The sequence below is a fragment of the Brienomyrus brachyistius genome, chromosome 11, assembly GCF_023856365.1.
Source record: "Brienomyrus brachyistius isolate T26 chromosome 11, BBRACH_0.4, whole genome shotgun sequence".
NCBI classification, from domain to species: Eukaryota; Metazoa; Chordata; class Actinopteri; order Osteoglossiformes; family Mormyridae; genus Brienomyrus; species Brienomyrus brachyistius.
Genome location: NC_064543.1, coordinates 9,227,959 through 9,251,864, shown reverse-complemented (window position 1 = coordinate 9,251,864; position 23,906 = coordinate 9,227,959). Strand labels below are relative to the sequence as shown.

At 43.5% G+C, this 23,906-nt stretch overlaps 1 protein-coding gene across 12 annotated transcripts in view; it reads right to left on the bottom strand.

The window, feature by feature from the left end:
• Positions 1-23,906, bottom strand: part of LOC125704289 (tight junction protein ZO-1-like) — an 87,695-nt gene that overhangs the window by 32,656 nt on the left and 31,133 nt on the right. The window contains exon 1 of one of the 12 annotated variants that reach the window (XM_048969725.1): positions 15,920-16,052. The exons of 8 other annotated variants lie outside the window; for them this stretch is intronic. In XM_048969725.1, the coding sequence (XP_048825682.1) occupies positions 15,920-16,027 (108 nt within the window). In that variant the 5' untranslated portion in view covers positions 16,028-16,052. Of the gene's footprint in view, positions 1-14,374; positions 14,394-15,484; positions 16,053-23,906 lie in introns of those variants that run through there. 3 more of the 12 variants (XM_048969726.1, XM_048969730.1, XM_048969731.1) reach the window with 3 other exon arrangements.

The window sequence follows — 23,906 nt, the reverse complement described above, 5'->3', positions numbered from 1 at the left end:
ATGGATCTACGCAACAATCTGCCCAGTACAGTACCACAGAAACTGTCATTCAAAATAATCTAACAAAAAAATAAAAACTAAAAAAATAGATTTGTGTTTGTATACCCACACATTCCTCACCCCATTTTAACCAAATAAAGTTAACTTTTACAAGTTCTTGCGAAGTAGTTCAAACTCTGGGACTATGAGAATCTGCCAGAAAAATTCAGAACAGAAATCTGAAAGCGATGCACTGCAGATTGCAGACTGTACTGGAAATGCTGCTTTTTCGTGAGCATCCCTTAGACACTGCCAGGTTCTCGCATCACCACAGGGGGTGTCTGAAGGGAAAAACACCGTCACGACTGACCATGTCAGACATTTACATAAGCATACCGCGGTGCTTTAGAAAATCTACAAAGGATGCATGGGTCTCAAAGCAGTAGTATGGCAGGGAGAAAACTGGAATACATCTAAAAACAAACAATCAAATAAACCCAACAGAATGACTAAATTTTGCAGAGTTAAAAAAAAAATACAGCAAACAAATACATATGTCTTTACATACCATATAAATATACTGTACACACACACACACACACACACACACACAGTAACCATGACCAGACTGAGGGTGCTACAAACAACCCAGCAGTTTTGGAGGTGCGAAAAATCACCAATCACCAAAAATCCGGAAAAACCACCTTACCCAGTCTGCCACTACTGAACCAGAAATTAGTGCACTCACACCTGCATGAAAACCACTAATAAAGAAAGCAAATCTTTGGGAGTTCTGGGAGGGATTAGCTGGGGCCTGGCTAGCCTAGGAATCTCTATGCGTGTCCAATTGCTGTCTTATTACTGAGAGACTGGGAGAAAGGATAGACCTTCTAACACACTCCGCAGCGCTAAAAATGCACCTGAACCACACATCACAGCTGTCACAGCCCAAGAGGAAAACGGCACAGTTGGCAGAACTGACAAGAAGCCAGAGTGATGGCGAAGACTTTCTCAGTTTATCCAGCCACCGTTTGCACTCCCATGGAGTCGGCGCGTCTGTGTTAGACACATTCGCCAGCAGCCGCGCAGCTGACACGAGCCGACTGACACCACTTACACTGCGCTCAGAGCGATCTGAAACACAATCTGCCGAAAACCGGCACGCGCATGTCGGCGGCGAACAAACTGCCCGCACTGCTGAAAGGGCAGGTCGAGGGTCACGGATTCTCTGAAGCTCTTCTGACAGGGGACAGTTTCAATATCTAAAATCACAGCATGCACATACTCGGGGACTGCTCACGTGCAGGAAACACCCACCCGCAGCCGGTGTGGAGAAGACATGACAAGATGGGGAAGCACGACTCGACATCTGGATCACAACAACTCCACCCTGACACTCCCAAAAAAAAAAAAAAAAAAGACTACAGCAGTGCAGACAACACACTCTTACTGATCAACCCCAGCTCTGGCAAGGCAGGAGGTGTGGGGAGTGTAACTGAAAAAGCACCAGGGGGGTGAAATGAAGGAAGGAGAGCTACAGGGGGCGACTCCACTCTCAGCAGCGGGGACGACAGAAATTCCTTTAGTGTGGGGCTGAGGAGCAGGCGCTCCACTCTCTTTTTGCAGCCAAGTGAGCAGGTGAGTGAGAGCAGGTGATCGCCATGAATGGGCCTCCACAAAAAGGACACGCCCCCCCCTCCCACTGCACCCCGATGCACGTTAAATTGAGCCCGGGCCTCTCCCGGTTCCTCTGGCTGACTTCCCACACTGGGACCGATATCAGTGCATCGCTCGCAAGGCAACAGATTCCACACACATGACCTATACGCCAGTTTCCCAAACCGACTAAATTACCTACATGCAGAGTTTAAAGGTAGCTGCAGGCGAACGCATGCTGTAAAACACAGTAGTGAGCTAATCCCAGAGCCATAGAGCGGCGGCTCACAGAATTCACCTTCACAACTTCTGCGCAGTCCTGCTTATTCCACATTCTTATTTTCAACAGAAGCTGCACCCCACTCCCACAATGGGGGGATTATAACAGAATGACCTGAAACGGCAAGCTGCTCAATATGATATTCACATCATAGAGAGTCTGATAAAAGGAGGGGGGAAAAATCCACACACTAATCCGGTTCAAGCACTTCTTTGCTATCAGACACTAAAAATATCCATCTGCTGCTCTGCAGCATCCAAAGCAGAGAGGGCTTTTGCAGCAACTGAGTTTGGAATCTGGGGCCAGGAGGAAGATGCCGACAGCCAGTCAGATGTGGATGATTTGCGCAGTACAGCTCCAAATGAGCACCACCGTGAGGCAGCCATGGCAAGATTCAATTGTCCTCTAACAGGACTCCTGAGGGAAGAAAAGAACAGAGAACAGCTGCACCCTGTTCTTCACACACACACACACACACACACACACACACACACACACACACACACACACACACCAGAAGCATCACTGTACTATGAAAGCACTATTAGTGTTTCAGGATTTACAAAGTCACTATGCAGTCCATCTGTGTACATGCACTAGTGTCCCAAACACGTATTTGCGTTTGAACGGCCAAAGTGCCCTTCTCCTTATCAGTCTCAGAACATGCAATCAGAGCAGCCAAGGAAGACTTTCACAGCTAGTGTGCGTCACCTTGGAAACAAACTCATATAGTAACTGCCGGAAGCATTCCACGAAAACTTTCAAAACTTCAACAACCCTTCGAGAATGAAAGACTTGCACAAGAGCTATTGCTGTGGGCAGCAGATGCTGAAAGACAAATGTTGAGGAGAAACACACACCAAAGCATGAAGAATTGAGTGTAACGTGTACATGCAGCGTTACATGTGTTATACACACACAGTCAATAGGCAGGTTATTGGGCACGCCTGCTTGTTAATCCAAGCAGACGGCTCCTACAAATGGTGAATCATGCGGCTGCAACCGAATACATACAGCACACACACAGGGTGTTCCCTTACTGTTCAACTACGGATTAGATCAGGTGTCATTCTAAGCAATTATGGACGTTATGATTGTTGGTGCCTTACATGCTGGTTCCAGCATCTCATCTAGAAGATCATCCAAGTATTTTCACACACTAATCCCATAGAAAAAAACTGTGTAATTAGCAAAAACCACACAGCCGATAGCTCTTCCGTGGCTGAAACACCTCGTTGATGAGATTGGGTTTTGCCATTCCCCTCTGACCGAACACAAAGGTCACAAATGCGCAGATAACAACTCGGTACGATAGTGATGTGCAAAATGGCTTCTCGGAATCCAAAGCACATATCCCAAGATGACATTCAGGAGGTAAAAATGTGGCCCACCTGGTATCGATTAGGTGTTTCTAATAAATGGCGCACACACACACACACACACACACACACACACACTTGGGAGTGCATACCCTCGCACTGACTGCCACACCATCCAGAGGGCCCCTTATCTCATGCCCTATGCTTCCTGGCTGGGCTTACCATGACCCTGAACTGGATAAGCAGTCATGAAAATGGATGGATGGATCCACAGCCAAAAGCCACAGCAAAATACGAGATGCGATTTCTGAACCACAAGAGGCGAGACAGCTTATCGTCATCCCTGAGGAGGTTCGTTTACACTTTGCCAAGGCTGAGTCTGAACACCCCTCTAAATTTGAAAAGACGCATTACTTCCTCTAGTCTGGCCGACAGCAACACTGTAATTTTATCATCATAAATAAAAACTATCCAAAACTTACTTTTGCGGATATAAAGTATGAAAATACAATATGACTGTGAATATTTCTCATTTATCAATAGTCACTGCCTGTATACACAATTTCATATATAAAAACATAATGATCACTGAATCACAAAAAAAAAAATCCATATTGATATACATTTTCCTTGTAAAGGAGAAAATATTTCTGCACATAACTGCATCACTTCGCAATCTCAGAACAGATAAGGCATGACTATATATTTTAAAAACTAAAACTGCACAATAATTTACTGTTCCAAAACATTTTATCAATGCACCAAACACAATAAATATGCCTTCTTAAGTGTCGTCCATAAACGCAGGAGGAATTTACAGCTTAACATGCTTTCTTCATTTAATCCAAACTTCTCATTGTTCCTGTAACCAGAATTTCCCCAAATGAGAAGCTGCAAATGTGATCCATCAAGCAGGAACCAGTTTCCTTTAGGTATCATATGACTGCCTCCCACTACAAAAAAATTACAAAAAATGAAATACAAAATGCAAGTACCTCAGGCCGGCCCTTAAAGAAAAAGCCATGATTTCCACACGAAGAGAGTCTGCAGTGGCCAGTGACCTGGACAGGCCATCCAGCAAGCCTACCAGCAAAGTCATCTGGATTTACCCAGAGAAACACAGGAGGCAGCCTGTCCTCAGCTACAGTGCGACTACAAGAAGTGCAGCGATGTGCCGCCCCTAGGGAAGGAGCTCAGCATGCACTGAACCTCAAACACCACAGGGGAGGACAGCAACATGGCTGGATTAGACACACTTAATGAAATATCCACCACCAGCCACAAGCTCCAGCAGAAAGTACATTGTGTTTCAGGAAGTTATCCTGCAAGTGCAATTTACCACGAGTACTGCGACGATTTTCCTCTCCTACATGCAAACACAAATATTTTAAAGTATAAAAATTTTTATATTCAGACTAAGCAGGAACATTGACCAGTTTCCAGTTCAGAATCAGAAAAATAGATTTGTAAAAAGATATGCAAGTGCCAAGAAATTATTAGTAACATATGATGAGAGGTGTACAATATAAATGGGTTATCATATCAGTATTGGCTGATTTTCATTAAAGATCAAAATGTTGGCAACGGTCTGATACATCAAATCTTGGTCGATATTGTCAGCTGATATTTAGTCAATATTCAAAGTCAGCAGCATCAGAGCTAAAGACAACCACTGAAAAAATGGAGTGCTTGGCTGATGAGCTCATTCACCACTTCGAACCTCGCTACAGTCTCATGTTTAAAGAATGTCATTGATACTACTTAAGATGCCATGAATGTGTGTACTACCAATGACATGAATTTCACAACAGATTCGTGGAACTCAGAGGTGACCCAGTTATCAGTATCAAGAATCGGTATTAGCCAAAATTTCCACATCGGTGCACCACTAATAATGACTACCTTACCATTTAAATAGCAGCAGGTTTGAATTTAAATTGGATTCATTCTGGAACTGGAAATTTCTGGCACAAAAAAAGGCAGACCAAAAACTCAAACTTTCTGGCACATTCAAAATCGTTTACATTCATATTAACTTATCTAATGGGTTAACCCAAACTTATTAATAGTCGAAAGAAGGGTTACAATTCCGTGTGTGCTCCCTGGGATTTGAACCTATGATCTTTGCATTATTGGCGCAACGCTCTACTTTTTGAGCTACAGGAGCCAAGAATCAGCCAGGTATTTATTCATTTATTTTTTACCAGGCAAAATTAAATCAAAAGGCAAAGTCAAAGCTGTTGATTTCAAGCTTTTATCTTGACAATCTGGCTGTGGTAAATAAGATCAATCGAGTTGCTCTCTGGGTTCAAAGGTTACGACGGAGGGTCACTCTCTATGCTAATGTTTGTGAAGTAATGCCAGTATTGTATTTCATGACTGGCACGCATACTTTGTCTAACCCTTTGTTCTCCTGCACCTAAAAGCTGAATGATTTAATAACTAGCCAGGGATTTTCACAGAGAACACAATTAGAACAGAACAAAATAAGAATGTTTGTCTGCACGTTACATACCTTACTGCTGTACGCACAAGAATTTCCCCCTGAGATCAATAGCTTCTCTTATTTCTTATCATACCTTTAATATTTTATCTCCACAATAAGAAAAGATAGTTTAGACACACAGCCAAAAGCTAATTACCCTGAAAAGCAAAAAACTAAACTAAAATAAACTACTTTAACTTCTGGAAATTCAAGCTTCAAAGTACACAAGAACAGGAAAGCGTGAGCAATACTGTTGCAATGAGGAAAGCTAATCCTAACAATATTGCACAGTTCAAAAAGATATCTTGGATCAGTATGTTCCAAAAAGGACTGTTCATTGGTCAGTTCTTTAGTCCAATCACAATGCAGGTAGCGTAGATTGGCAACAAGTCAATCTATTAGGAAATCATTTACTCAAAAACATGAAAACCAACCTTCAAAGGGGCTGGATAAAGACCTGGTTATTCAGCTAAACCGATTCTTGACCACAAACCTCTAGGGACACACCACAAAAAAAATTATATTCTCCAACTTAATATCCATTTCAACGTCATATTATTGAGAAGTGTGGAGCCTCCAGCAACAGGGTCATTCAAAGGTGACTGCCAGGCTGAGGGAATCTGACTGTGGGCAGATCCGTCAATCAAGAGCAAGACCAATCAGCAAGAACTACACACGGTTCCAATCTGCAGAGCCAATCAGAAGGCAGGGAGTGATCAGGCAAAGTGTAGAACTGCAAACATACCAGGAATGTTCTGATAAGCAGTCACACTTTGGCAAAGGCCAGGCTTCACTGGCACTTAGGGAGGGATAAAACGGAGCCCGGGACAGGCGGCCAGGAAAGGGTGCTACTCCACCAAGATCTGGGTGCTATTGCGGTGTCCATGGAGTATGCCAAGAATGCAGTGGAGTATGAAAAACCATATTAATCACCACATTATATTACAAACACGCACACAGGAATTGTTACGCAGAAGTGCTTCCCTCATTGGCAGTACAGCTAAGTTCTGTAATGAGAGGTATGCCTGTGTCAGTTGTAGCTTTAATGGAGGGAAGCACACCCGATGTGACCCATTTGCTATATACTGTTTGTTTCCACTTCAATTTACTCAGAGGAAAGGATCCATAAAAGAGTGTATATTAAATATAGTTACAGTGCAAAGAAAACAAAAATGGACTAAGCAGAAAATTAAGGCACTCCAAAAGTGACCCCTTTATAATGTCAACATCAGAGCTCTTTGGAGGGATTTAAAAACATGCATGAAGAAGGGCCCCACCCCTGACATTTGGAAACAAAGGGTGTATTGAGTAGTGGTCTCAGGCTGGCAATGTATGTGTGCTGCAGGCCCAATCCAAGCCCTTACCAAGGGCCCAGCAACAGCACAAACACAGCCTGCCGACTGCCTCCAACAAAGGCGGGCCTTTCACATAGCATGTCTGCCTCATAGCCTACTCAAGAGAGCCCTGCCCACTTAAAGGAATTCCCGAACGCTTCTCACTGCGTGGCCACAATGGTCACGTTGTAGGGCAGCCTGAGGTATTCACAGATTTCATGAATTACCAACTACTACCAACGTGGATGCCAGCATGTCTCAACACCCAGGCAAAAACACACATTCATGCATTAAAGCACGAGTTTCACTGCTGTCACAGAACAAACTGGAGAACCAATGAAATGTTCTGGCCTATTTACTAATTAAAGTTTGTTCCTGTAATCATGCAGTCAATACACAGCAGCAATGTAAAGAGCTGCAAAAGAGCCGCCTCAAAACATGGTAATGCTAAAGGTAAAACTCATTTTTCAAAACATGCAAATAACGCCACCGCCATGCAAAGTTCCTGCCCTGAACCTTTAACACTGCATGAAGGCAAACATGGATCCAGGGTATGAGAGAGAACCACACACATTCTCAAAGAAGCAGTAATCAGGATTATCAGGAAAAACTGGGAGTATCTAGATCTGCAGTGGTGGCTGAGCCTATGGGGGTTGTGGGTAACTGGATGCTTACAGAGGAAGCAAGATCCTTGTGTTTACACATACTTCAGCAGCGAGAGGAAGAGATAAAAACAGGCTTAACTTCATCACAAGGAAAAGTCCGCAATGAAATCCACCTTTGTTGTCATTGTTGTGGATGTTGATTCAACGGAACAGTCCGGCACCCTGGTTCCCCAGCACAAAGGCCAGGGCTGAGGTGCCATCACTGGCAGATAAACCTACAGTCAGAAGACTGCGGCCTCCACTTCAGGAGTTAACAAGAATACAACCGAGAATGAAGAGCTAAGCAGAGGGAATACAATCCCTAGAGGACGTAATGACTGAAAACGATAATTTTGCTCAAACTACTCCTTTCCAGATAAGTAGCAACATTTAACCAACATTCCTGGGAGGTGAAACAAAGCAAACTAACGACCACAGTAAGTACCAGGTCCTGCTGACTGCCAGTTAATTGTTGGTTTGTCATGTTTCAGGTCATATTGCACAGTAAAGATTATACCAGGAACAGGAGGGACTTGCAAAAGTTCTTAACAAAAGACCATTGAAGTCTTTCACGGGTCAAGAGTGGTGCCATTCTGCAATTCACAAAACATGACAATCCAGTCCCTGTTTAAGACCTATTACATGACCAGGAATGATATGCAAGACCGTGTTCATACATGGTTACATGGATGCCAGGCTTGATTCTAAGCCCAACTGTGTGTTACTATGTAGCTGGTTAACACAGGTACTATGTAGCATTTACCATTCTCTCACCAAATTACAGAAGGGTTTTCCTCCTCATTTCATAAATTAAACATATAAAATGACCAACAGGAGGAAATGCCCCCCATGGGACTATATCTGTGACTCCTTTGCATAGAGTAAAAAAAAAAACAAAGACCCCCCCCATCAAAACAGATGTGGCATGGAAGCAAACACTTTTCATAATGAGAGATTTTAATGAAAAGGGATAAGAAGGAAACATATACAAACACCTTAAAATGTTTGCTATAAATACTAACCTGAAATATGACCAGCCTCTTTATGTCCAGTTACTATTTATAGTAGCAACAGCATGGTATTCCAGTTTTTCTGCCTCTTCAATTATTCTTAAGGAATAAATGGTCACTATTCCAGGATACTCAAAAGAAGTTGTACGGTAAGCACAAATCATTTTATTTGCTTTGGCAGTCAAACCCCCCCCCCCCCCACATTCCTGAAGCCTTTACAATGATCCTCAACATTCCTACGTTTCACCACAAGTTAATAGCTGCTGCTGGACAGTATTAGTGCTGGGCAGAGAAGTGTGGGGAGGGGGCAGTGGGGTTCAGAGACAGGGGCGCCAAACGGGCTGCTCATTTCTCCACGTTTCACCTCACAGACTTTCATCATGAGGTTGGTATGCAGACTGCACTATCAGCCACTAAGCACCATGGGGTTAGGGGGCAGACCTGGCCAATCACACAAAGGCTGAAGGCCTGTCAGCCAATCAGTGTGGCCCAGCTCCTACCTTTGAAAAGCGGCAATGAGGACAGCATACTTGAACAGAACGTTACTTTCAATTTCGCTAAAGGCAGCTCGTCGAAAAATCTGTGCAAAAGGTCATCTTCACTGTTGTAGCTGGTGATGTACTGTGTGCCGTTAGGCATGTAAAAGCACACTTCTGTGTAAATTACTCTATAGTCACCCTATAATCATCAGATCACCTCAGCAATCAGCAGTGAGATTACATAATTTACTCATTCTGAACTTGAAATTATGGTCTCAGAGCTAATGTTTCAACCTACACAGATGGCCTAATAAATTTCCTTCTCTTTGGAGCAATTAAGTGAATGTGCAAGTCTTTTGGCTTGCATTCCTTCCTTGGGCTTTAAACGCCTCCCACTGCAACAATGCTGAGCCCTAGTGAAGTACCAGTCTCAATGCCCAGCTACCCCATGAGAGGCGCAGAGGGGATACGAAAGGCGAGCCGGAGTGAAGGGCGACGCAAAGGCCAGCACAGCATCTGCAGCACAGCTGCCACCCGGCTGACCCAGAGCTGCTGAACACCCCCTGCCTGCCAGCGCCAAGTAGACCACTGCTTCAGTCTCGGCACCCGGACCCTCTTTTCTGTTCCCCTTTAAATTACCCCCGCCTTGCTTGCACCCACAATGCATCAGCATGAAACCGATTTCCTGGTGGATTCAAGAAGGAAATTCAAGCAAAAACAAATGGGAAACTAAAAAAAAACTACTGACCTCCCGCAGGATCTCAGGTACTGGCCTTAAGGGCCCAAGACATGATCTACAGGCATTTAAATACTTTCCTTTTTCAGAAATACCTGAAGTAGTACTCTGTATTTTTACTCAGCTCTTTTCCGTGTGTGTGTGTGTATGTGTACAAAAAAAAAAAACAAAAAAAAAAAAAAAAAACTGTTGCACTTTCTCAACAGTGTTTGGATAGATGGTATTCATAGCTTGGGTCCTTATTGACCTAGTATCGGGAAAATTCATCGCAGCGTCTTAAAGCACTTATGTAAGTCGCTCTGGCTAAGGGCGTCTGCCAAATACTGTAAATGTAAATGTAAAACGTAAATAAACACACAGGCTCAACTGGTACCTCAGTTTGGCTCCACAAGAGATAAAATAAGCATCTAGCAAAACTGTGTGCCCCTAAACTCCTCTTCAGGGTAGGGAAATGCCATCAAAATAATTATTAAAGCAATAGGGACGCAGGAGCTATGCTGCTTGGACCCCTATGTCAGTATTTCAAAAGCCGAGGAAGGAGTTCATGACATGACATGGTTCAGCCTTCGCACCGAGAAATAAAAAGACACCCCAAAGTTTCAGCACTTCCAGCCTGAGGTGGCAGGCAAGCCCACATGGAGAAGAGGGACGTTACTCAGTTAGTTCTGTGACAGTTTCACAAAATAAAAAAGGTAAACAAAAACAAAACAAAGACTAAACCCAGCTTTTCCTTGCATTATTCTCTAAAGAAACTGGACAACCAATATAGACTGCATCGACTGATACAACCATTATAAGCTGCATAGTTTATTAATACCAGACAACCATAATTCAAGTTTGCATCCCAGAACTTGAGCTGTTACTAAAACATTACACTAAGACTACGGGGCCACCGTCTTGCAGTGTTCAAAGACTGAAATCTACTCATACCTTGGACTGGTTTTATCCAGTAAAGAGTCCTGCTTTTCAGAAGAGAGAAAGCTTGATATTGAAATAGACCCCGGCCCGAAACACTCACCCCAGCTAAAGAGTAAAAAGCATTAAATAACCAAAAAGTTGTAGTTTCACCTCCATTTCAGTAGGTGACAACACTATGATGAGGAAGATGGAGAGCAAAAGAATTACAATCTGTATCGCATTCCAAACCTTTTGCAGAGAAACAAAACTAAAACTAAAAGGATAGCACGAACTGCAGAAAACCCCAAACACACGGGTATTACATAATGATTGGCACTGAATGAGAGGTGCCCAACTTCTCAGACAGTCATGTGCTTTAAACAACAGGATAACGGGATCCTCTACGTCAATCTTTTCCCACTGTCCCATCCTGCTCATCTCTATCCACCTACCCCTACAACGGAGGTCAATTCTTACAGTTGCTTCAGTTCCACAGGGAGCTTTAAAAAAAGAAAAAGAAGATAATCCCCACAAACTAAACACACAAACACTATCAGTGCTGCTGAAGGCTTATACGACAAAAATAAAAGATAAAAACCCTACACCCCTGCATTTTCATGTTACAGTGCTGCTGGCGTGGTGCTGGAATAATGGCAATCAGGTGGGTAAATGAAAGAGACCAACAATCCTCTCTGAAACGAGTCAAAAACGATCTTTCATGCTGCCTTTCCCTCACTGTGTCCATCATTTAAGAATGACACCATGACACTACAAACTAATTACTAACTGCTGGACAAACCACTTCTTTGCAACCGGGAGAGAAATCAACATCTGCTGCAATGAAATTCTGAAATCTTAACCTAGAAAGCTTTTATTTGTAACCTCGGAACTTTTGAGCAGGATTCTGTTACCGTGAAACAGGCGTACTGCAAAGCAATAGACCAAAATTTGCATTTCATCTTCTTGACCCATTTCAGGGTGTACAATCTGTTGGCTCCGACACAGAAGCCAAGACTGAACTGCTGTTAATTTCACGCTTGTTGATTTCAGTAAACTTACACAGACATACACGTGCAACTAAAATAACACTTCAGCCCGCAGGTACTGGTTAGAATACTGCTGTTACAAATATCCTTCAAAGAACTGCTCAATCCAGGGAGATACTGATATATGCAGGGTTTCTTTTTCTAAAAAAAAGTTTGTTCCCTTCACAAAAAAAAAATAAAGAGGGTGGAGCCGGGGGTCAGGGGAAGGTCCCCCTGAGGACACTCCTCTACACAAGAGCGGAAAAAAACACTTTAGAATGTAAACAACATAAAGCAGCAGAAACTGGAAAAATTCCCCGTGCTTGTACCAATCAGTTTTTAATGCTACACATATGCAGCTGGTAGTTTTCTGTACTGGAAGGAACAATGACAGACAGCAGGGAAGTAGACCTTTTCCATTTGTTCCATGTGTAATACTTAAGAGTATAAAAGTTTGCAGACAAGGACATTCAACAAAACAGTTCTGGCTACGGCACAAACTCCTGATTAAAATATACTGCCTGAACAGAAAAGTAAAAAAAACAGTCCCCTGTATGCCTCTCTCCCATAAGTGGCCTGGGGGTGGGGGGGGCGGGTCACCACATTTCCTGTAGCTGCTTCTGATTTGCTTAGTTCATCAGTAAACTGAACTAGAGATATGGTCTCCGTCAGTCTTTGATGAGTAAACACGATACTCTAACGTTCCCAAGGGGACTGCTGATATTTAACATTGAGTAAATGGCCAGTGGAAAACACCACACGATAAGCCCTCTTTCAGCTCTCTTTCCCTCCACTTTGCTTGTAAATAAAAAGCTTGCCAGCTATTTTTAGACCCAGTGCTGAGAAACCAATTTATTTTTCCTGTGTTCCATGCAGCACAGCAAGCAGAGGGTAGAGGGGGTGACAATGGGGCTTAAATATAGCGGCTTTGAATGTCTTCATTTTTATGTAGGCTGTATCCGCAGGATTAATGGCTTTCACACATATTCTGAAATGCTCACAAAATCAGCCTCAGCATACAGCTCTCTCCCAAGATTGTGTATTTCTTACTGAATGAAGCGGGACACCCAATTCTGTTACCGCAACAAATATGAGACACACCTTTTCCCCTGGAAGAGAGAAAACAAAACTGCGACCCAGCAACACAGGGAATCGCAACTGGCTGGAATCATATAACCCTCCGGAGTATCAAACTCACATCAAGATTTTATCAAATCAATTCGCGGATTCTTCCCTTTTTATACCAATGCATGTTTTCCGAGGGTGTAACAGTGCAGTCTCTCGTGGCACCATCAGCTTATTTAAAAAAAAAAAAAAAACAGCGACCAATACAAGGATCATTTTAATATGTTTTGGAGCTGAGTGGAAAAGCTAAATAAGTCCCAAAATTCACATCACAGCAGTCTAGCCCACGACTGAAGACATTCTGATCTTTTATCAGAGACAGAGGTCAAGGGCATTAGGCTGCCCCACAGCAAGTCCCGTCAATAAGCAGACTGCAATCCCCAAACAGGTCTAAGCTCCCATTGCTATATGACAACTACTTTTCATCCTCAGAAATCCACTGTAAGTTTACTAGTTACAAACTACTGCACTTTCAGAAGAAACCATGTGGATATTCAACCAATGCTTTTGTCAAACACACAAGCAACAAGAGGGAACAAGCAGTGTAACCAGGGAACTTCCTACAGGCCAGTAAAGTCACAAAGTCCAAAAATTTATATGGCTGAATGTGTCACAGGTGGCCCGGCGTGACGACTTTGTATCGTTTCACATTATGAAGGTCCTTACCCCAAAAACTGAATTGTGTGTAGCACTGTATGGACGGAAAAGATATTAGGCCAGCTTATAGAACCACAAGGCAAAAATTACTTTAAATTGTTTTCAAGGTTAAAAAATAAAAAATAATCCATGAATGATCCATGAATAACTGCGCTGTAGTGAATGGAGAGAGTAATATGATATTTTTTGCTTTCAGGGGAATTCTTATCATATGCAATGATGAACGAAAAAAAAAGACATGGGATTACATAGTTACACACATTACAACAAGACGTGCAATTTGTTCACGGAAACACTTCACTAGAGATGTCACCCAGAAAGACAGTGGAGATACACAAGGTCAGAAAGCCAGACTTTTAGGTTTCAGGTGATGTGGTGTCTGCTTTGTATTAAATCCATTACCTATTACCGGGCAGAAAAGGCATATGCTAATAGGCAATGATATGTAAGGAATTTCTCAAGATAGAGAACGGAGGTAAGACAATATTTAAAGCCCAAGTTCTCAAAGTCAAGCGACCTTTCAAGAAATGACGGAAAACATACGACCTCCAAGTGAAAGCATTTGCGACTCACAATCGCTTTCCTCTGAGAACGGTGACTATTAAGAACTTAAATCAAACAGCACCCTCTTTAACTGTGTACACAACCGCATTAAGTTTGCCAGTCCCTATTTACTGAATACTTAATATTTAAAAGGTAACTTTTCTTAGTTTCGGAGTAACAATAGTATGACAGTAAGATAACATACCAGAGGATTACGTCACCCGAAATGGTTTCGTCTCAACTGGCGAAACTCACCCGACTTGTCCATCTTCATTCTCTGAATTTAAATTACAAATACTTCACTGTCAGAAGACCGATCCAGGAACACACTACTGCCGCATGTATGAAAGACCAGCAGATCGCTACGCCCATAAACCGCAGAGAGAGCGAGAGAAGTTTCAGGAAAACTATACAGACAAACAAACCTGTCTTTCACGCCGTTGGTGATTCATATCTTACATATCCATACAAAAAGCAAACCGATGTACCACTAAGATAAGGTTATCACTTTCCAGACCCATGGAGGCGAAAACACTGCTGACAGTATTGATGGGTATCTCACATCATATTGCAGCAACAATACAAAGGCTGAAACTTATCCGGCTAGGTTAGACTGCCTTCAATGTATCAAATAGCGACAGAAGAGACAAATCATAAATTATCTTAAGGGTCCAGGACCTAAATCTCTCAGCATGCGCCACAAAGTGAATGTTAACTAAGATGTTAAAACCACAAGATAACGCTTTCTTAGCGTTAAAACACACAGGGCAGTCCTGAAAGCCGGGCGTAGTTCACGGTATGAATAGTTAATGCGTGAAAAGCAGACACGTCCGCCTCATGCACCCACGGACAGGAACCAAAAAGCCCGAGTTTGCATCGGCCCGGCAAAGCGCCAACAGGTCCTCTGCCACCCTTCTTACTGGGAGAGTAGCTGAAGTGAACCGCTTTACTTATTATAGGCCGACAGCGAGCAGGTGCATGTTTGATCATATTATTACTAAACTGAAATTTGTCGCGATTCGGGGAGGGAGGGGGGTACCGGGGAAATCGGTTGGATAATGTGTCCGCATGTGTACCTGGCGGCACCTTTGAGTACTGAGGGGAAAGTATGACGGTGGCATTTACACCGAATAGCACGGTTAAGGAACAGCAACAGAAAGTAAGAGGGAACGAGCAGTGAGCGCAGGCAGCCGCCCCCTCCCTCCGCGGCTCCCCCGGTACCCATGCAGCTCGGCCTCACCGCACCACCAACGCGCCCCTTCGCGGCTTCTCTTCTCTCCTTTTGGGACACTTCGCTCATCCATTTGTACCCTACCTTGTTCGTAGCGCTTCTGGCAGACATTTTGAGCCCTTTCTCTCCGGGTAGAGCAAGTTTTCACGTCGGCGATGTAAATAACCACTCTAACCAAAATTACGGATATCCTCCGGCTCGCTCGGTCCCTCGCCCAGCTGCTGCCGCGCCGGGCAGTGCGCCTTTATTCCCTCAGGAGCCCGAACGACATGTCAACAAATTTATATCTGCAACAGTCCAAAGTTCATCATACAGCCAAGCGGCTACCTCCGTACGCTAACTAGCTACTTACTTTGCAATAAGGCTAACAAGTATCGATAGTAATGTGTGTGGTCTATTTTTCCTGGGAAAATTCCGGCCGGAATAGTCGACCTAGTCCTCTCACAGTTTCCGTAGGAATGTGCTTTCCTGCAATAATGATGGTTTAAAAAAAAGTATGATAAAAAAGCGATGTACCACCTCGGAAGCGACCGAATCGGACACAGCAGGTCGGGAAGGCTTCTCCCTGCTTCTCGCTTCTCCTCTCTCCAAGCAACAGCCGTGACATGTCTGACTGGGACAGTCCATTGCGTGCTGGAGGGGGGTGCACGTAACGGAGGAGGAAAGTACCAAAACCTGACTCCTAGCCTAACCTGGTCGCTGGTGATGGGAGTAGAGCTGCATGCTTCAAGGAATGGGACGCAGCGTGTTTCCCCCCTGCCCTTATTTTTGCGATATCCTTAATACGGGGCAAAAATGTTATGATTTCATGGTATGTTTTAATATTCAGTAACAATACAAGGGCTGTTAACAACTACTTAATTTCATTTAAAGGAAAGTTTAGGAATTATTCCTCAATACAATACACTGTTAATACTGTTTAGACAATCACAGTTTAGTATAGTTTATGTAAAATATAAGCATGCTTGCCTGCTTATGAACAGTTACAATTCACAAGTTACTTGTGACGTGCAGTGAAACATAAAATTAAATACGCTTCCAAATGCAAAATCAGTTCAGTAATACTTAAACCGTACTTTGCTGTAGAAAGAAAAGTCCCTTAAAGTAGATTTTTTAATGTTTAATTTCTTCATTACCGAAACTTTTCTAAACAGTGATATGCAATTATCATTTCCTGCATTATTAACAGAACGCACAATTACATTTCTTACACAGTAATGAAAAATGGATTATGTTTAATAAGGTATAAATTATCAGCTGGAGCCAACACTATGATTCTTTAACAGAAAACTAAACCACAAGCTTATCGGCATGATTTTGGTTTTGGTTAAAAAGAAACCGCACAGGAAACCGCCCGTTACCGTTATACAGACTACTTCCTATGGCTTTCCGGGACACCGCCTACAGGATGTGCAGGACTGTAGATCTCAGAATTCATTGTTTGAAGGCAGGCAGAGGGCAACACGGCTGCCCGCAAAATATAAGACCTATGGATCACCGCAATTAACTGTCTCTGATTGTATGTCTGTCTTGGACGTTTTGTTTGGAAGCAGTATTTCTTAGTTATTTTTTAACTCAAAGTATGTCTTAGTTATATTTAACTCGAAAACATTTTAAGGATTTAAAGGATTTACAACTTAAAATGTACAATTTTTACCAAGCACAGACCAGGAAATTTGTAATATTGCAAATAGATGGTGACACACACATGAAACATTTTCAAATGTCTGATTATGTGAAGCATAATTGTATTTGGCCCACAACTCTGACTAGGATAAGCAGTTAGAAGGTGAATGGGTGGATGCATGGATTAATAATTCTAAAATTCCTTATATCCCTCAATTTTAAGCAACTTTCTGCAGATTTTTATATCCGTGTCCTAAAAGGTGCTAATTCCACATATCACAAGGCCTGTGCAAAACTGGCAAGTGCCCTTTAATCTATTAAAAATGGGACGTGATTCGTTATAAGCTGCCACTCATCTGGAAAGGATTATGCTGCTCAGTGCAGAGTGCCCCAGCTGCCTGGCCATCTTATTACACCAGGCGTTTACTTTCAGTAATTCGCTGACTCCTGACTTTCGCTGCTCTCGTGACCTGAATGTTCAGCTGGCCAGATCTAGAGAAGCTCCTCTCAAAGGTGGTCTCTACAGCCCACAGACATCATTCCTCAGAGAGGAAAATAAAAACATTTTCCAGTCCCGATTCAGCATAGCTGGAAAGTTGAGTACGGGCAGAGTCTGGGAGGTGCTTAGAGAATAAGAACATATTTTAAAAGAAAGGACATTTATGAGCCCTAGAGGTGCACTGTGACGTCAGTGTCTCCTATTATATGTATTGCTGAGAAATGCCATATTGTACTTGTGGAACAGAAGAGACCACACACTAACCAGCTACTTAAGGAAAGCAGTCTTACTTCTGAAACATGCAGAATATGAATGACCCACAGCACTGGAGGTATAATTTCAGCTCCTCTATGCCAATACTACCTGATCAATGCAATTTAATTCCATGCTAAAATACAGGTTAATGAACTGCAATTGGCAATTAGTTGAATATTACCAATAGTTGCAATTGAATATTAGTTCCTGGAAAACAATGGGGCAACAACTGTTATAAAGAGAGTATTTTTAATGTTTAAAGAATAAGAATTATTTGAACAGAGTGAAGGCAATTTCATCTGATTTGGGGGATATAATTTTGTGTATATGCTGGTTTGAAATATTCAGCACAACGTCTCCCAGAGTTTGTGCTAAAGCAATACCACTGTTCGCTTCAGTGGAAAGTGGATAATATGGTATTAGCTAAAGTGTTTTACCGTTTGTCACAGATTCGTTTTTTTTTTAAATATTATACACTGTACATAAACTACATTTACAGACCATGTTTCACTATAGACAATAATGGCAGCGTATATTTCTAAGAAACAGCTGGTTGCATTCAGGTTATGTTATTTGCAGGAATAGTGGCCAGTTTAATGCCCAAAATCTGTCTATATGCAAAGGCAACTAGGATGAGACATTTACCACTGGAAAGAATGGGCCTACATGGTTACCAACCAACCACCCCAAAGTCTACCTGTGCTCATGGCCAATGCATGGCCAACAGGCCCAGGGGAACCTACCAGCAGGAGACTGAGGGCATCAGAGTCAGGATTAGAATAGCAAAAATGGGATTTATAAGGAGTATTACAGGGGCCTTCTTATCCTTTTCTGGATTTTCACTTTTCTTTTGTGTGTTATATAGCTTTATTTGCATGTAAACTAAACCTCTAATCTGCATGAAATGCCTCATTGCAATTCCAGCCCTTACATTAGACACATGGTGAGGTCACCGAGCAACGGAATCCTTATTGGTCACCTAATAGCAAGGATCTGTCTGTAAACTGCAAGACAGGGGTGGAACGTGTTGGGTCAGCTGACCAATCAGGCAAGAGATCAGACAAAGTTAAAGATATACTGTACATCTCTATTCATTCTGAGTAAAATAATGTGTTTTTGGAACACTGAAGCATGTAAATCTATTCTAGCACATTCCAAAAATAGAACTATAAACAGTGAAAATGAGTATAGGGCCCCTTTAAGAAAACTAACAAGAGTATCATAAGATTAGGCATAGTAAACAAAGTCGCACAGTGACGAAATGGGTAGCTTCACCCTTTAAGTGCTTTAAGGTCCGGAGCCTATCCTGGAAGCAATGGGCACGAGGCAGGGAATAACCCAGGATGGGGGGCCAGCCCATCGCAGGGCACACTCACACACCATTCACTCACACATGCACACCTACGGGCAATTTAGTAACTCCAATTAGCCTCAGCATGTTTTTGGACTGTGGGGGGAAACCGGAGTACCCGGAGGAAACCCCACGACGACATGGGGAGAACATGCAAACTCCACACACGTGTGACCCAGGCGGAGACTCAAACCCGGGTCCCAGAGGTGTGAGGCAACAGTGCTAACCACTGTACCCCCATGCCACCCCACATTCAGGACTCATAAAACTGAATTTGTTAAAAATATTATTCTTCATCTTATTTCCCAATTTTAGTCTCAATTGTGTGTTTCTTGCCTATGTTACTACATTGCTGTTAAACGCCTGTTGATGGGTGGCCTCACTGAAACTGCTATATGTTTGGCACTCAGCTACACCAAACAGTCCCCTGGGAGTGCAAGGACAGCTTTTAAGTGAGCCGAAGGAACCTTCAACTGCTAATTGTACTGCACGTGAGAAACACACTAAAGTTACTTTTATTGCTAAGTTAAATACTTTTGTAATTTTATGAAAACGTCAATAAGGTTAAGAACTCAATCAATAAGGTCCAGCGTACAGGGGCTTTGGTCTGGGATTACCGTCCAAACATAAACCAGGACACAATGACACACAGGGGCACGAAGAATGAGGAGCGGACGAACAAATCAATGGCAAGAATGACGGTCATCTGACTCCATCTCTTAGGGCAGAAGACCCCCGCACCTCTCCTTTCTCAAAGTCGACACAGAAAATCTGACATTAGGGGTTTAAAAAACTACATTTAGGAAAAATAATGCATTTAAAAGACAGTTTGGTATTTTGTACTTTCCACTTTAAGTTAAAAGAAATAATGTCCAAGGGTTCTAAACCCAGAAATAATAATAGTGATAATAAACATAAAACTGTAGCCACATGTTGCAACCTCGGGCAGAGGAGTGTATGTGGTCAAGTGTCAAGTTTCACCACCCATCTTTATTTGCGCTGAACTAAGAAGGCGTACGTTTGTGAGGTTTCCTCAGGCACTGTTACTGTTGACTCTAGAACTGCACACCTTTGTCTCAGCAGTCCGAAGCAGCACAGCCCCTTTTACGCTTCGACCCAGAATCTGAGGAAGGTCAAGCACGAGGCATGTGAGGGGTTCGTTTAAAGATCATCCACCGCCCATCACGGTTTCCACGCCCTCTTGACTCCCAACACCAGGATGTGAGATCGCACCCCACGACTGCGGGCACACGTCAGCCAGATTTAATTAAAATATCATTGCAAATATTTGAAACACAGTTCTCTGACTTCCCATCCATCTGCCTACCTGGCCTGGAGCTCAGTTTTAATGAAAGGGCTACAAGAACTGCGCTCCGGAAAGGGGGGCGCGATCTACAACAAACAGGAAAAGAAAGCTTTGAAGCCTGCAGCAGGTAGGATTGTCAGGGATTGTCATTCATAAACTGGTTTAACGCACTTCCCATTGGATACTTTACTGCCTACCTTTTGCTTCAACTAGGTAGTGATTAACAGAAATACAATAATGCCAACCACCATGTGCTTTGAAGCCACCTATTGCTTTAAAGCTGAGTGTTGTTAATTGGACTAATAATAGCACAGCAAGATTGTATGTATAAACTGTAATACACAATGGTGCTTCATAAAAACACATGTATGCTCTGTCTAATTGGTAATTACACCTCTTGCTGTTGACTACCAAGGATGACAGAAAATATAAATAAGACTGGCCATTACTTTTGTTACAAAAAAATCAGTGATTAATTTGTATTATTTAATGAACATTCAGTCTTTCTCTTCCTGCCATTCTCAGCAATAGTGGTAGAGCCTATATAAAAGGTAATTGCAATTTGTTTTTTATGCAGCGCTCATAAGAATATAGACCCAGTATCATAGTCGAGCAACCATTTCGTTTACCGAGTTATTAATCATGGCAAATAACCCGGAGAGGAAAATGGGATTCAGGCTGCACTTTAAAAAAAAAAACATCAATTAAAAAAGTACAATTATTGTTCTACTTCAGGCCTGCATGCATCCCATCACAGAGACAATTAAAGCAAAGAAATACACATAAAGGAGAACAATCTGGGAGAGGCCGTACGAGAGGAGCACAAACTTAGAAATGCGTCAAAAACATTTAACTTCCATCCAGCCATAAAGTGTATCGGATATGCAAATGAGTAGAAACATTAAATACGTTCCCTGTGATTGGGGAGAGCAGTTGCATGGCGTGACCCGGTGAGACCCTGATCAGCACTCTGGGTCTGCGTCTCCTACAGACCGATCCGCTGCTCTGATCCCCCTATGACCAGCCACAAATGGTCACACTCTTCCTCGGATCAATTAACACTGACTCATTTCTGTCCACACCTTGCTCCCATTTAATTGCCCACACAAACTACATTTGCTGCTTTATGTTCTATAAATTGTTGTGTTTTTTTGAAGCACTGACATCCCATCCAAGGTTCTTCCCTGCCTTGTTCTGCCTGTGTTAGGATGGATGAGTATCTATGTATTTATCTGTATGCATCTTCCGGGAAAAAATACAAACACGTCTGTACAAGCAAAAGTAAGAGAGCGATTTCTCCCACCCTCTCGCAGTGCAGCCTCCCCACCTCAGATTTAGGTGGTTTCCCCGGCTTTTTCCATTTCAATAAACCTGTCGATGTTTCTCATTACGCCGCTTAACCAATCCGTTTAACCTCAGAGGCCGGTTGCCCATCAACCCTCGGTCAGCTGTTTAATTGAGCAACACAACCATGTGCGGAGAAGAGGGATCATTTGATTAATGGGTGTTGATAATTAATTACGCAACTTATGTAGGAATAAGTCCAAAGAGACCGTTTACAGCTGCATTTTCATGGACGAGCTCCTACGCCTTCTCCGCAACACCTGCAGGCAGAGGAGCAGCTGCACATTCCGGGGCCGCTGGCAAAATGTCACCTTGGGGTCCCCCACCCCCTTACATTATATCATTTTATAATTTTATGTATTGAAGGGCCCTTGTAAAGTGCTGCCGGCCCCCCCTGAATCTCGCAGGTTATCCATGCCCCTGCAGCACCCCTGCCTGCGGGGGGGGCAACAGCACCAGTTATGCTTGCTCTGTCCAGACACTTTCTCACATTGGCACTGTAACATCTCACTCACGTTACACTCCCGAGATCAGGTGTGATATCACCTGTAACACGCTACACCAAACACAAAACTATTTATTGCTCTGAACACCTTTAACACAGGACTGTGGAGATGAATCACAAGTTAATATGACAGTGAAATATGCTCAGGGTTAGGATACTGCCTGACAGCCAAGAGATTTAAAAAATTAGCCCCTTTTGATCAGTCAAACAGTATCACTGATTTTACGATTTATGTTTCAAGGTGAGTAGTACAATAATAAGCAGTTAATAAATTTTGAAAACATTTTATTCACTTTAATTTGATCTAATTTACACATGAGAGCAAGGTGGGGGGACATGGGGTGTAGAGGTACTTAGTGAGGTGGGGGGACATGGGGTGTAGAGGTACTTAGTGAGGTGGGGGGACATGGGGTGTAGAGGTACTTAGTGAGGTGGGGGGACATGGGGTGTAGAGGTACTTAGTGAGGTGGGGGGACATGGGGTGTAGAGGTACTTAGTGAGGTGGGGGGACATGGGGTGTAGAGGTACTGAGAGCGAGGTGGGGGGGTCATGGGGGTGTAAAGGCACAGAGCTTCTGAGGAGCAGAGGTGGGGGGTTGGCTGTTACCCTCCCCCATCTCAAATAGTGGCTTATCAGCACATTTGTGATGCACTGCTGCCCCTCCCCCCCAACAAAGCCCCTGTCAACAGGGATTTCTGCATATCCACAGTGGCTTTTCCGCAGCCTGCATGCTGTTTGTACAGCAGTTCGCTGTGCGTGCCCCCCCCCCCCCCCCCGTTTCTCCCTGTTTGTTTCTCTCTCAGGAATGTGAGGAAGCTTCTGCCATTACCGCGGCCCCCTCTGTCAGATGAGCGGCCGAAAGATGGAGCGATGACTGTAAGGCCCGGGTGGAGGCTCGGAGGCCGCATATCTCCCTTCCTGCAAGGCATCTCCACAAGCAACTGCAATGGCCCAAATCAAAGGTGACAGCACACAGGGGGGCCACAGGGGGGCCACGACAGGAGCTTGTGGGTTTGCTGAATTTGGTAGAGGCTCAGAATTGACACCGCAATGCTGCTACATGCCGTGCAGATTGGCAGAGATTGGAGCTCCCCACCTTCCACTGCAGCTCTCTGCAGGTCAGGCCGCTGTCAGGACACTGGGTCTGTCCGTGCATTTCCTGGCACATCTGGCAGTGCATGCGTGCGCAGAGGGCAGTGCGGCCAAGTCACACCTCTCTCCTGTGTGTGTCTTTTTGGAGTACTGAGCTTGTATGTAATTCTATGTATTCTGTGTACACTTGGGTGCAGTGTGTGTACACTTTGTGTAGCCAGGTACATGTATGGCTAACTCTGGGCCCTCTGTAAATGCTCCACTGGCCCCTCACTGCACACACTCCACTGCTTGCGGTACCTTGGATACGGTCTGACAAACAGATAAACAGCAGCAAGGAAACCATCCCCCATCTGGACTAGACTGCAGCAAGGCCCCCACCAGGAAGAAGCAGAGGAACACCCCCGCTGCAGTCCCTCTTCCTGCCCCCACCCCCCATCCATCCAGAACAATCCCCACCAAACAACTGCAACTCTATCAGGGATTGCCATCCTTTTAACAATCTGGAAATTCAGAGTCATTTTCCAA